At 59.6% G+C, this 13,650-nt stretch overlaps 1 protein-coding gene across 1 annotated transcript; it reads left to right on the forward strand.

The window, feature by feature from the left end:
- Positions 1–515: 515 nt before the first annotated feature.
- On the forward strand, positions 516–7,779 carry Kptn (kaptin, actin binding protein). Its single transcript, XM_027945902.3, has 12 exons — positions 516–832; positions 1,165–1,247; positions 1,351–1,435; positions 1,515–1,569; positions 2,893–2,968; positions 3,078–3,151; positions 3,507–3,616; positions 3,685–3,762; positions 4,499–4,574; positions 5,154–5,289; positions 5,368–5,550; positions 7,361–7,779. The coding sequence occupies exons 1-12, from the start codon at positions 610–612 to the stop codon at positions 7,487–7,489; spliced, it is 1,308 nt and encodes a 435-aa protein (XP_027801703.2). The 5' UTR covers positions 516–609; the 3' UTR covers positions 7,490–7,779.
- Positions 7,780–13,650: the final 5,871 nt, after the last annotated feature.

Genomic DNA, 13,650 nt, shown 5'->3' on the forward strand with positions numbered 1-13,650 from the left:
GGGCGCTTTACCACTGAGTTGTTTCCCTAACCCTTTTCAGTTTCTACTTTGAGACAGGGCCTCAATAAATTGCCCAGGCTGACTTTGAACTTCTTGACTTGCGATTCTCCTGAGTCCCTGGGATTACAGGCGCTCACCACTGCATTCGGCCTAACTGGTTCTTTACAGCTGTGTGGTCATAAGCAAGTTACTTGACCTCTCTGTACCTCAACTCCATCTGTAAAATAGATATGAGTGGATGTATCTACCTCGGCCTGCTGGTGAGTTTTGAATAGATTGTTAGGTTGAATGCCCTCAGAGTAACTGTTCCTGGCACAGAAGGGCAATGTTAAGTTTTATGATGATTCTCATTCTACCTTCCACACAGCCTACAAGGAAGGGCCGAGGGTCGCCACCTACCATCTTTGGTTACACTCCTGCAGCCCCTTTCCTTCGGGTGAAATGGAAAGGGAAGAGCGCGCAAGCGCAATAGGACAAAGTGGTGTGGGCGCCATCTTGATACAGGGCAACGTCCGCAGTTTGTTTACGTCATCCGTCTGCGCGACTGGCAGGCGTCCGATGGATTAGGTAGAGAACAGTGGTCCGAGGCATAGGCTGCGGAGGGGCGTGATGGGGGAGGCGGCCGTGGCCGCGGGGCCCTGCCCGCTGCGCGAGGACAGCTTCACGCGTTTCTCGTCGCAGAGCAATGTGTACGGGCTGGCCGGCGGCGCGGGTGGACGCGGGGAGCTCCTCGCGGCCACCCTTAAAGGCAAGGTGCTCGGCTTCCGCTACCAAGACCTCCGACAGAAAATCCGGCCGGTGGCCAAGGAGCTGCAGTTCAACTACATCCCCGGTGCGTGGCGCCATAGAGCTGGGGGGCGTGAAACGTGGTGTTGAGGCTTCTGAGGCTCTTTTGGAGCCCTGTCACCACGATGGGAGACTGGGTGACTGAACGGAGTCGAGGTTGATTATCACTGGGGTTGGGGGCAGGGATAATAGGGGCTTGAAAGTGGGTAGGATTCAGGATTCCTAAAGCAAAGGTCAAGATGCTGGTACCTGGTAGTCAGATAGTGATGGTCAGGACTCTCGCAGACCCATAATTGCGGTGGTCGGAAGTCGCTGTGATTGGTGGTACCAGGAGTCTCAAGTCTGTCCAACAGTGACATTTTCACTGTCCCCTTCCAGTGGATGCAGAGATTGTCTCCATCGACACCTTCAACAAGTCACCCCCGAAGCAGGGCCTGGTTGTGGGGATCACTTTCATCAAGGTACCCAGAGCACCCTCCACCTACCCACACCCTCCTTACACACCAGCCATCGTGCCTTCCCCAAATCCCTCCTGCTACCCCTGAAGCCAGTTTCCTTCCCCAGGATTCAGGGGACAAGGGCTGCCCCTTTCTTAACATTTATTGCGACTATGAGCCTGGCTCTGAATTCAACCTTGACTCCATTGCGCGTGAGTGAGGCTGGGAACTGGGGGGTGGGAGGGGGGCCTGGCAAGTGTGGGGTGCCCATTTGCCTGTGTCCTCCTACAGAGAGCTGCCTGAACCTGGAGCTCCAGTTCACACCTTTCCAGCTGTGTCACACAGAGTGAGTGTCCCTGGGCATCTGGGGTCCCAGACCCCTGTCAGTGGGAGTCTGTTTCCCCATCTAGAAAACAAAAGGGTTATAGTCAATCAAGGACTGGAAACCAAAGTGCCATTGAGGCCAGAGAGGTTCAGCACAGCGGGGAGGGAGGGCATGGGGTGTGGTAGGGGCAGTAGCCAGCTGGAGACCACACACCTGCCCATGGACAGTATGCTTCTAAGGTGAATGTGGACCAGACAGCCAGGGGCCACCACTTTCTCAACCCTGAAGAAGATTACCTGAGAGAGCTCATTGAGCACCTGTGCTGTAGACATCAGGAATTAGCAGGTTCTGAGGTTCTAGATTCTGACATCCCCAGGTTCAAAGATGCTAAGTTTTATAGAGTTGTAAGCTCAAAGATTCCAAGGTTTGAAAGTTCTACAGTTTTATGGATACCAGCATCTTCTGAGATTCTGTATAAGGTTTCTAACATTCTCGTGTTACAAGCAGATGAAACACAGACCATCTAGAATCTCAAAGTTCTAGTGTTCCCAACTATGTGGATTCCACTCCAGGGCTTGTAGAACACCGGTGTTCTAACATAAGGGTTGGAAAACTGTATTTTTGCAAATTTATTCTGTGAAGACCCATATAGTAAAATATTAGGTTTTGGGGACCAGTCCCTGTCACAACTACTCAGTTCTGCCATTGTTGCAGGAGAGCAGCTGTTGATAACTGTGCAAATGAATGAGCACGACTGTGTTCCAATAAAACTTATTTGCAAAAACAGGCAGTGGGTTGGTTTTGGTCTGCAGGTCCTGGTTTGCCAACCTGGGTCTAGCAGATAAAAGTTCTAAAACTGAAGATTCAAACTCAGCCATGTTCTAGATGCTAGGGTTTGGATGTTCCACACGTTCCACGAGACTACATACCCACCATGACAATTTCTAAAAGCCCTAGTCTTTCAGAGAAAACAAGAAACAACTTCTGGAATCCTGGGCTTCCAGATTGAAGAACCTCAGTGTTTTCAGGTTCTACAGTTCCATTCCAGAGAGAAAATTCCAGCCGGGGAGGGCCCCAGGAATGGGAGGTGCTGGCGTGAGTTTCTGTGGTGCTGAGATGGGGCAGCACCACAGTTAGGTGGCTCTGAGCTTCTGAGAGGGTTGGCTCCTGCAGGTCTGCGCTTCACAGAGGCAGATACTAAGAGCTGAAGTCTGAGATTCTAGTCTGGGTCTGCCATCTGAATGTGAGGGTTCTTACAAGCAAGGATTTCTGCCAAGAGGATCCAAAACATCTGGACTCAGCCACACTCAGGTCCTTCCATTTTCTCGATTTGTCTGCTTGCAGGGTCCAGGTTGGGGATCAGCTGGAGACTGTGTTTCTCCTGAGCGGGAACGACCCAGCCATCCATCTCTACAAGGAGGTGAGGCACCAACACACCCTGCCAGGGTTCCCCGTGGGCTGGCTCTGGGCGGGGGATGCCGGAGGTTGGTGGCTAACTCCAGGTACCTGGGTGGATCGTGTTCCCCCAGAATGAAGGGCTGCATCAGTTTGAAGAACAGCCCGTGGAGAACCTCTTCCCAGAGCTCACGAATCTGACCAGTAGGTAGGATGGGCCCCAGAAAAGCCAGCAGGGACCTAGGCTGTAACCTCAGAGAAGACAGTGGTGGGAAGTGCCTTTAAGGACAACAGGGGATCCTAGAGAAATTGAGCAGCTGGCACGAGCTCAGAAAAGGCAAGGTGTGACCCCCAGGGAAATTGACCAACAGTGGTGACCCCAGAGAGAACAGGAGGTGGACCCAGTAATCAGATGATGGGGATTGGCCCCAGAGCATTGGGCAGTGGGGATCACGACTTGCAAATCAGATTGCTGACCAGGTGCTGCAGGGAGGGCTGGGTGCTGGGAGCCACTGACGGTCCTCTGTGCTGTCCATTTGTCTGTCCATCCACCCGCCAACCAGTGTCCTCTGGCTTGATGTCCACAACCTCCCCGGCACATCCCGGCGCCTCTCGGCTCTCGGCTGTCAGAGTGGCTATGTCCGTGTCGCCCACGTGGACCAACGGAGTCAAGGTGAGGGCCAGGCCGTGCGCCAGGGCTGGGAACGGGGGCAGAGCCTTGAGTCCTTGCTCTCCATGCAGAGGTGCTGCACATGTGGACAGTCCTGCAGGACGGCCCCATCTCCCGAGTGATCGTGTTCAGCCTCACGGCCCCTGAGGGTGAGCTCAGGGCACAGGGACCAGGGGAGGCAACTCCACAGGTTCAGCTCCCCCACCCGAGTTGGTTCCCCCACCCGAGTTGGTTCCCCCACCCGGGGTGTCAGACCCCATCCCTCCCTCCGCACGCTGTCCAGCCCTGGCGATGGCGTGCCCCTCCCCTCCCCTCCTCTCCCCTCCTGCCCACGTGGCCTAGCGCGGGTCTTCTCCGCTGGCCACCTCTGCTCTCCGTGCTTTGGTCTGACCTAGACTTTTGCTCCGGGGTTGAGCCGCGCCATTCCCTCTGTGGTCTGACCCTCACTCCTCCCCTGGTGCCCTACTCGCATCCCCCGTTCTGTCCTTTCTACTGTCTGCGGACCGACTGCTGTCCCACCACTCAGGATGGAACCATCAACCCCCGTGCGTTGGTCTCTTCCTGTTCCTTGACCCATCTGGCCTTGATGGCGTTTCTTTGGCCCCTGTGCCGTTTGGGGTTGGCCCTTACTCGCACCCCCCACCTGGTGTTCTCCACGACCCCTCAGGGACCGGTCTCTCTGCTGGGTCGAACCTCAGGCCCCTCACGTGGCCATCTAACACCCGCTCTTCCCTGTAGTACCGATCTCCGTCATTTCTCTTGTGGTCCAGCCTCTAACCTCCTGTCTTCTTTGAGACCTAACTGGTGTTCCCCTCACCTAGGGGGACGGGGTGTGGGGAGGAACCTGTCCCCACAGACCCCGCACCACTGCCGTTCCTTCTGCAGAGGCCCCGGACCAGCCGCGGCAGGAGGCGTGCAGCGTGCTCGTGGTCAGCATGCTGGAGCCGGCAGTGGTGTACCGGTGAGGGCCTGGGCAGGGGGGGCCTGACCCCGCGACCCAACCTTGTCCTCCTCAGCAGGAGGTCCCTCTGGGTGAGGCTGGGCAGGGCTGGGCAGGTGAAGCTGTTGGTGACCCAGGAAGGGCACTGTGAGTATTTAACACCCGGGTCCTGTAGAGAGTGGACAGAGGCCTCGGGTGGGCAGAGATGCCCAGCCCTGGAGAGGGTGGGCCAGGGAGTGTTCCAGCTAGTATTTTCCCACACACCTGGGCAGGCCGCATCCATGGGGTCAGTGCCCCCACCGTGGAGTGGGGCAGGCACCCCAGCAGGAGACCAGAGCGTCTGAAAGCCCTGTCCACCCCCATGGGCCAACACAGCCAGCTCTGGCACACCACGGGTGGACGGGAGGTACCCGAGCCAGGTCCAAGCCGTCCAGGCTCTGGGGACAGCATGGGTGTCCAGACTGGGGACGGGGCGTGCGAATCCCCAGGAGGAGCACGGGGCCTCCTCTTGGGTGTGAGGTGGCCTGGCCTGCAGAGTTGGGAGGCAGACACCCTGAGGGGCACAGGTCAGTGACCAGCTGACGCTGGGCTGGTCCTCAGGGACCTGCTGAACCGGGGCCTTGAAGACCAGCTTCTCCTGCCTGGCAGTGACCAGTTTGACAGCGTCCTCTGTGGCCTGGTCACTGATGTGGATTTAGATGGACAACCAGAAGTCCTGGTGGCCACCTATGGACAGGTGGGACATGCGGGCTGGGACTGCCGTGCCCCATGTCCCTGCGCCTCCCTCAGCCTGTGACCTTGCCTCCCGCCGCAGGAGCTGCTCTGCTATAAGTACCGCGGCCCCGAGTCGGGGCTGCCCGGGGCCACCCCTGGCTTCCAGCTGCTGTGGCGGCGGAGCTTCTCGAGCCCCCTGCTGGCCATGGCTCACGTGGACCTGACCGGCGATGGGCTGCAGGAGCTGGCCGTGGTCTCCTTGAAGGGCATGCACATCCTGCAGGTAACTCGCAGGCCAGGGCTGGGCACGGGGCCCGCGGAGGGTCCGCACATCTGTGGGACCAGGCCTGTTCCCGCAGGGTCCTCGTGGGCATCAGGGAGGCAGGACGGGACGCTAAGGAGGGGTCAGGCCTCAGCCTGGTCCGGGGGGAGCATGAGTGCTGTTTCTCCCCTTCCCGTGGGGTTCACTGCTGAGGCCACCTCCGGGGAGAGGTGTCCCTGTTGGCCAGGAGGACACACACTGCAGCTGGGTGGGCCCCTCCTGGGGGAGGAGGTTACCCGCCCGCCCCAGCTCCCCTCAGCCTCCAGGGGCCTCCCCACCCCCACGGTCCCTCCTCGAGCTCTGCTTCGCTGCCCTTCTCTGTGGCGAGCCTCAGCGCTGCCCACCGTGAGCCAACCTGAGTCTTCCCCTGCACCGGAGCCTCTGCCCCTGTGTCTGCGGGACTCACCTGCCTCACCTCGGCAGCCCTTTCTCCTCCGCTGGTCCCCACGGCACTGGCTGTGGCTAACTGCCAATTGCTGGTGGCATCGACTTCCACATCCGACTTCTTACCCTGCCCTGCAGCGTGACCTCCAGCTGCCTGCTGCAGCAGCTCCAGGCACCCAGCCACTGTGCTCTGACCTCCCACTGACCTCTGACCTCTGACCCTCGCACAGCAGCCTAGGTGCCTTTCTGCCTGTCCTGGTCCATCATCCACCCATGGAAATGGCCCGTGGTCCAGCCTTGGACCCTCCATTGCAATGTGGCTCCCCCTGCTCTGGTCTAGCCTTGACCTTCTGCTGACCGTCACCCCACCTTTGAGGCTGTACCGTACCTTGCCCACCTTACCCCTGCTCTCTCCTTCCCTCCCTTCTGACCCAGGGCCGCACTGGCTGGTCTAGCCTGGGTTCTCCTCTGGCTCTCCCCTCTGCTGCTGGAGTCTTCCTTGGGCCTTTTCCCACAGGCTAATCCTTCCAGAATGGTCTAGATTAGGCCCTAGGAGAAGATAGAGTGAGCTTCCAGTGGGAAATCTGAGGTTGGACCACCTTGGGCAGGACAAAGTGAGGTCTCAGGAAAAAGGGGTTTAGATGGTTAGGCTCCAGTGGAGATGCTTGAGATTAGCAGATGAGTCCTGAGGTTAGACCATGTGGAGACTCAGAGCCAGGAGAGAGGCTGCGGTTAGACCCTAATGCCAAGGACATAAACCCCACTGAAGAGGTCTGAGGTTAGACCCTAGTGGAAAAGACTGTGGTCTGATTGTGGGTGAAAGGGCTTCCTTTTACTGTGACCTCGCTGCCACATCACCCTTCATCACAGTCTACTTAAGCGTTTCACTCCAGCTGTCTGCTCCTCTCTCCCGGCTGCTGAGGTCTAACCTCAGACCTTCCAGCTGAGGTCTAACCCTGGCCCTCGTGTGTTAATAGAGCCTCTCTCTTCCCCTTGGATCTGCGGCTTCTTTGCCTTGTTGACCTGTCTTTTGCTGTTAGGGTCTCACCTTCGCCTCTCCAGGGTCATTGAGCCTCTATTAATCGGACTCACTCCCTTTGTAGTGTTATCTGCTTTTATTTTGACCCATCTCTGACCCTTCCACTGATTTCTGGCCCGCTCCCCTACTTTTGGGTCTAGGCCTGTCCTTCCCACTGGAATTCACTTGAGACCTTCTCTCTGGGTCTAGCCTTCGTTCTGTCTCAGAAATTCCTTCTTCCCCACACCCTGCAGTCTGCGCTCTGTGCCCTGCTGGCCCTTGGGTGTCCAGTCCCCACTGCCCGGCCGTGGTCTAGGTGCATTCCCTGCTTTGTCTCAGCTGGCCCTCCTCCTCCTCCTCTCCCCACAGCACAGTCTCATCCAGGCCTCTGAGCTGGTCCTGTCCCGGCTTCGGCGTCAAGTAGAACAGAGGAGACAGCGGCCACGGGGGCTTGGGGACAGGTCGGGCCCAGGGCCTGCAGAGCTCCTGGCCTCCTGAGCACCTACCTGTCGGTTCATTCTTCTTACACCTGGAGCAGTTCATGAGACACATCTCCAGCCGTTGATTTGAGGAGGTGTCCCAAGAAGAGTGTGGTCTCCCCAGGTCCCCAGGTGGGACAGCCCTGAGTCTCTGCTCTAACTTTGCCCCACGAGCCCTGTGACCCAGGCTAGCCCCTCTCTCTGTGCCTCGGCATCCCCAGCGGGAAACGGGCGATCCCACCCGCCATCTCCACTGCACTGAGCACTGGTCATGTGTCCAGAGAAACAAAGCTTTCACAGTCGACTTCATTCTTTTGTATGGCAAGCATTTTTTAAGCACCTACTGTATGCCAGGCTCTGTGGATGCTGGAGTCACCTAGAAAAATCAAGGGAGGAGGTTTTAAGGACAAGAGAATCCAAGGTTAGACCCAGAAACGGGACAGAGATTAGGTCCCAGTGTAGACCATAAAGGAGAAAACTAAGGTTAGACCCCAGCAAGAAAGTGGGAACCAAGCCACTGTGGAACGCTGGGTAAGATGAAGGGTCTGAGGTTAGACCCGGCAAGTGGTGGAGGTTTGCCCTCGTGGACTGGTCTGAGGTTGAACAGTTTAGCTCTCAGGATGACTGAGGACTCCATGGGTGAGACTCCATGGAAAGACTGTGGTGGGAGGAATTCTTGTGGGAGAACGTCGTCAAGTTGCCGCAGAGGGTATGAGACTAGGCCCCTGTGAATCATACTGGGGTTGGACCCCTCAAAAAAATGTGCAAAGGGCCTGGGTTAGGGCCCAGCAGAACAAAACTGCGGTTTGGTTTTCGTTTTGTTTGCGGCACTACCACTGAGCTACATCCCAGCCCTTTTTATTTTTTATTTTGAGACATGGTCTTGCTGAGTTTCTGAGGCTGGACTCAAACTGAGTCCTCCTGCCCCAGCCTCCCCAGCCTTTGGGTTTGCAGGGGTGCATCCCTGTGGCTGGCAGTAATATAGAGTTTAGATCCCAGTGGAGAATACTGAGGTGAAAACCAGACAGAACCCAGGGTGCACCGTACTGTAGAGGCTGAGGTCAGACCTAGTATGAGAAGCCCAGGACTTGGAGCTGCACACAGGCACCCAGGAGAAGGAACCAGTCTGCTTCCCAGGGACCATGGAAGGCAGAAGGCAGGAGATGAGTGAGGAAGCAGGCCTGCCCTCCCCCACCACAGGCCAGGAATAGAATCCGGGTCAGCGGGGTGGGGTGGGGGGGCATGGTTCCTGAGCAGGCTCCAGACTGGGACTTGGGCTTGGGTGGGATGCCTGCTCCTGTGTGTGGTGGGGGTGCAGCATCATGGTCATGTAGACCATCTGTCTCTGCCTCTGGCCATGGAAATCCTCCCATAAATCTGACCACCAGCCGGGACCAGGCCCAGCCTCCAGTCTCTACAGTGTGGGAGATAGGAGCCTCCCTGCCTTCATCCCTGCAAACTCCATCCCCCGCCGGGTCTCCCAGAAGCCAGGCCCAGCGTGGGGAGTTGCAGGGAGCTGGATCCTCTCCTCCTGGCAGAAGGCCCAAGGCTGGCTCACCAGGACAGGCAGTGGGCACCGGCACTGGCTTGAGCGGCTTCCTCCCCCGCTGCCACCTGCAGAGGCCCAGCACCGGGGCCTGGTGCATGGCCATCACCTCCTGCTCTGGGAGGTGCGGAGAGGGCCGTGGGGAGAGGCAGCCGTGAGCAGTGGTGGCTGGGTCTGTGCACGTGCGGCAGGGCGTGTGCCTGTGTGTCCACTCCAGGGCCGGAGCACTCACGTCCCAGGAGCCAGGGCCACCTCCTGGGCCTTGGTGGTTTGCTTCCGGACTTCTTTTCATTTTTTAAACAAATAGTTTCCTGACCTCTTGCCCCAGCCTCAGCCTGCAGCGGTGCAGCGCGTGGCTTGAGGACACGGAGCCCAGAGCTGCGTTTCACCGCCCCCGCCTCAGTTTCCCAGCCTGGGAGATGGAGCCGATGGTAGCATCTGCTCCAGACTCAGCGGCGGCGGCAGTGTGGACGAGTGGCAGGCCTCATAAACATGTCCTCGCAGTGCCTGGCACGTGGTAGGGCTGTGTGAATGGCCGCCCTGTTATTATTATTAATGGGTGCCTTTGTGGTTGTTTCCGGCCTTCTTTGTTGGGGTTACTGCGCAGGCGCCCTGTGCAAATTTAGACCGACTGGCCCAACATTCTTGCCCCCCCTCGAGGCCCGTGACTATTTGTAGCTGCTTTGCATCTGGGCCCATGTATGGGCCGGAGACTGCGCGCGCTGGAGAGGACGGGGCGCTTCTCAGACCCGCAGACAGCGCCCTCCGCTGCTGTCCCTGGCCTCTGGTGCTGAACCCGGAGTCTGGGTCGGAGGCTCGGGCTGCCTCCGCTCCCGGCCTCACCCCCCCCCCCCGTCCGGCCCCGCCCCGCCCTCGCCGGCTCCTCCCTCCGGCCCCGCCCCCGCCCCCTCCCCTGCTGCCTGCTCGGTCCCTCGCCAGTCGCGGCGCCTCTCGCTCCTCTCCCGCTGGCGGAGTCGCCCACCGCGGCCAGCCCAGCTGGGGGCACCTGCCCAGGCCGTGGGCGCAGGTAAGCGACCGAGCGCGGGGCGTGGGAGGAGACGCGGCCCCCAGGTGCGCGGTGGGGACGCGGGGGAGCTCCCTGGGCTCCCGGGGCCGGGCTGCGCGTCGGGCGGGGACCGGGGTGGGCAGGGGCCCCGGGGACCCCGGCCGCAGTCGCCGCCTTCCCGTGCCTGGCGCGCCCCCGGGGTCCCCGCGCCTCTCCCGGCGTCCCCGTCTGCCGCGCACTCCGTCCCCCGGCTGGTCCGCGGGCTCCCCGCGACGACTTCAAGTCCTCGGGTTCGCCGCCACCTCTTGCGCCATCTCTGCCTCCGCCTCTCGGGTCCGGCGGTCCCGGGCTCGGGTCCGTCTGTCGGTCGGTCTGTTCGTCATCTGTCTCCCGCCTGCCTACCGCTCTGTCTCCCTGTCTCCCTGTCTCTGTTCCTTCTCGCCCTGGGAGCCGGTTACTCCTCCTACACACCTTTGCCTCCGCCCCTGGCAGGGGACCTGGGGGAAGACGGTCCCCCGCAGAGTGGCCCCCAGCAGGCCTGGAGCCCCCCAAACTCCGCGCCCCTCTCCAGCGGAGTTCCCTCCCATCCTCCCAGCGGCATCCGCCCCATCTCTCCCCAAGCAGAGCCCCTCCCCTGCCTTGTTGCTGGCACTCAGAGGCTGGTCCTTCCTGCAGTCTAACCTGCAACCTTTGTAGTAGAGATTGCACGGAGTAGTTCTTTCTTTTTCTAACCTTTCCTTTCCTCTTCGAATAAACTGGACCAGACCTTCCAGTCTAACTTCCATGCCTCTTGCTGTTTGTCCAGCTCTGGACTTATTCATTCTTTTGCCAACTGCTGAGTGACTTTCTTATTCCAGGCATAGCACTTCGTGTTGGCTCAGGTCATGCCAGTCCTTCCTATAGTCTCACTTCCATCCCTCTTGTGGCATGCCTGTCTCAGACTTGTCAGTAAGCTGGATTGCAAGGGCTTTCCAGACACCTCCTGGGGACTTTGAGAGGACCCTTCTGAGTCCAGAGGCCCAGACATCCTCTTCCTTCTTCGAGGGACGGGACTCTGGTGAAGGTGGGCGAGAGAGAGTAGGTGACCAGGGGGAGGTTTGAGCCCATGGCTGGAGCTGGCATGGGACCATATGTGCCCGTGTGTCCACCTCCTTCCTGGCTGCAAGTGAAGTCCCCGCCCAGCGTGACAGTGCCATGTGGGGACTCCAGATGGCTTGGGAGATCACCGGGCTAGGACTCTCCATCTATGCTCTGCCCCCGGCTTGGCCGAGCCCTTGGTGTGTGGAGTTGGTGTGTGTGGTCCCCAGCTGGGATGCGGTGTGCAGGAGAGCCTGGGCCCTGGGGGCACTGAGGAGCTCAGGTAGAATCCGCACCCCAAAACCGCATCGTCCTCCCAGGGCCAGCTGGAGGAACCCTGCCTGGCCCCGCCCACTCTCTGAGCAGGTGAGGGACCCCAGAGGTCCCACCGGTCACCAGGCCCACGTGCCCCTAGGCCTGCACTCACCCAGCACCCCTCCAGGCGGATGACCAGGAACTGGGGCGCTCACCACTGACCCAGCTGGCCACAGGCCCAGGAGGCCGAGGCCAGTAAGAGGTGACCCGGAGATGCTGCCACCTCCCTGGGCCCCAGAGAAGGTGCCTGCTATCTGCCCCACCCCCTCGCGGCTCAGGCGATCCTGTTGCCCCTGCACCCGACACAGCAGATCAGGTTCCAGGGCCGCTGCTGGAGGAGGCGGGGAGCCCGAGCTGCAGGGGCGGCAGGCTCTGGTCATCATTTCACAAATATTTATCTAGTGCTTTCTCTTCCAGCCTCCTCCCCAGGCCCCAGTGAGAGGGAACTGGGCAGCAGGAAAGCCTTGGGGAGGCTGCCTTGCCAGCCCTGCAAGGAGGGGGCTTGAGCACGCATCCTGGCATGCTGCTCTGAACCTGGTCTCCCTTGAGGGCTGCAGCAGCAGAGACCGGTGGTTAGACTTGGGGGAAGACTTCCCAGGCCGCAGCTCCCTCCCAGAGAAAGGGAGTTAATGTGTTGAAGGATTCTCACTCTCAGGTGGCCCGTTTCTCCTGGAAGGCAAAGTGGAGGGAGGAAGGAACAAGCTTAAGTGTTTGCTCTGGATCCTGGTGGGCCTGTAATTATGCCTAAGTCGTTGCTAATTAGGGGGCTGCTAATTAGATGTATCATTAGGGGCCTTGTTGAGGGGACTAATTGTTCCGTGGCCCTTTAAGGATCACCCCTCTCCCCGCCCCTGCCTAACCCCCCCCCCTTTTGGAGAAGTTCTGCCAACATTCTGCCTCCCTCCCCCAGAGGAGCCAGCTCCCAGCCCATGGTATGTGGGTGTGAGTTGGGGGCAGGCTGTGGGTTAGACTCCCAGAGGAACTTTTTAGACAGAATTGGAAGTTACTGGGAGACTTAAGGCTGATGGCAGAGAGAGGGGTCTGAGAGGGTGGAGGCTCAGATGACACCTCCCTCTCTCCCTCTCTCCTCCATTTATAGGCACTGGGTTACCATGGCAACATGAGGGTGGGGCAGAGGCGCTCAGACTCTGAGCCCCTCTTGGAGAGAGCCTGGGAGCCACAGAGTTGGTGCTGGGTGACTTTGGGCAGGTTATTTAACCTCTGAGCCTTGAGCTTCTCATCTGTGAAATGGATGGGGACTCCCCCAAGGGGGTGGTGTCATTCTGGATTGAGTGTCCAGGTAAGGTGACGTCAGAGTGGATACCTGAAGGAAGAGGGTGCAAGGTTCGTGATGTGTGGAGAAGAGTGTCCTGGGAAAGGGGAGAGCAGGTGCAAAGGCCCTGGGGAGCAGACTGGTCTGGTGTGTCCCAGGAACAGTGGGGAGGGGCAGTGTGGCTGGTGCACTCTGGGCAAGGGGGCGAGGCCAGGGGAGGCAGGACGTGCGGGACCTGAGAGGCCAGAGGAAGCCCTGGAGGGTCCTGAGCAGAGGACCTGATCTAACAGGTGTCTCTAGGAGACCCGCACATGACGCAGAAATGGCTTCCCAAAGCCCAGACCAGGCCAGGGAGGCGGGCAGAAGGACCCTGTGCCCACGAATGGCACAAACCAGCTCAGGTCCCGGTGCCTCCGCTGCTGAGGAGCTGGGCGGCCTACAGAGCCTGGGGAGAGGCGCAGCACCGACACCCAGGGACCGTGTCGCAGGGCGGGGGTGAGGGAGGCTCCGCAGCCCCTGCCCAGCCCCACCTGAGACCAACAGGCCCACAGGCCTTCTTCCATGCCCGGCTCCCGCCATCTGTCGCTTCCTCAAGGGCTTCGTGTTGTTGTCGCGCCCACCCACGTCCCCTCCTTTCTGGTGCTGTATACTATTCCACGGGCCTTCTAGCGGGGCTTCTGTTGGCTGCTGACTGGCGCCTGGGCTGTTTCAGGACTGTGCTGCTGTAGACGAGCTGCCATGAAGACTCCCGCAGGTGCCTCTTGGTGGACACACGGGCCTCTCTCTCTTGGGTAGGTTCCCAGGAACGGAGTCACTGAGGCTCAGGGTGCATGGTGCAGTCCCCAGGGCTCAGGCCAGCTTCCTGCCCACGCTCGCTCAGGGGTCTTCCGTGCCTCCCCCTCGGGTCTCTGTGTCTCCCGTGTCTCCTTTGGCCCCCATGTCGTCCTCAGCTCCCTGGGTGAC

This window comes from Marmota flaviventris, chromosome 18, assembly GCF_047511675.1.
Source record: "Marmota flaviventris isolate mMarFla1 chromosome 18, mMarFla1.hap1, whole genome shotgun sequence".
NCBI lineage: Eukaryota > Metazoa > Chordata > Mammalia > Rodentia > Sciuridae > Marmota > Marmota flaviventris.

Excerpts from the sequence above, each read along its gene's own strand:
- Kptn (XM_027945902.3), top strand. The coding sequence starts at position 610 with ATGGGGGAGGCGGCCGTGGCCGCGGGGCCCTGCCCGCTGCGCGAGGAC. Across the intron at positions 1,248-1,350 it reads TGGGGATCACTTTCATCAAG|GATTCAGGGGACAAGGGCTG; the intron begins GTACCCAGAGCA and ends TTCCTTCCCCAG. Across the intron at positions 2,969-3,077 it reads CCATCCATCTCTACAAGGAG|AATGAAGGGCTGCATCAGTT; the intron begins GTGAGGCACCAA and ends GTGTTCCCCCAG.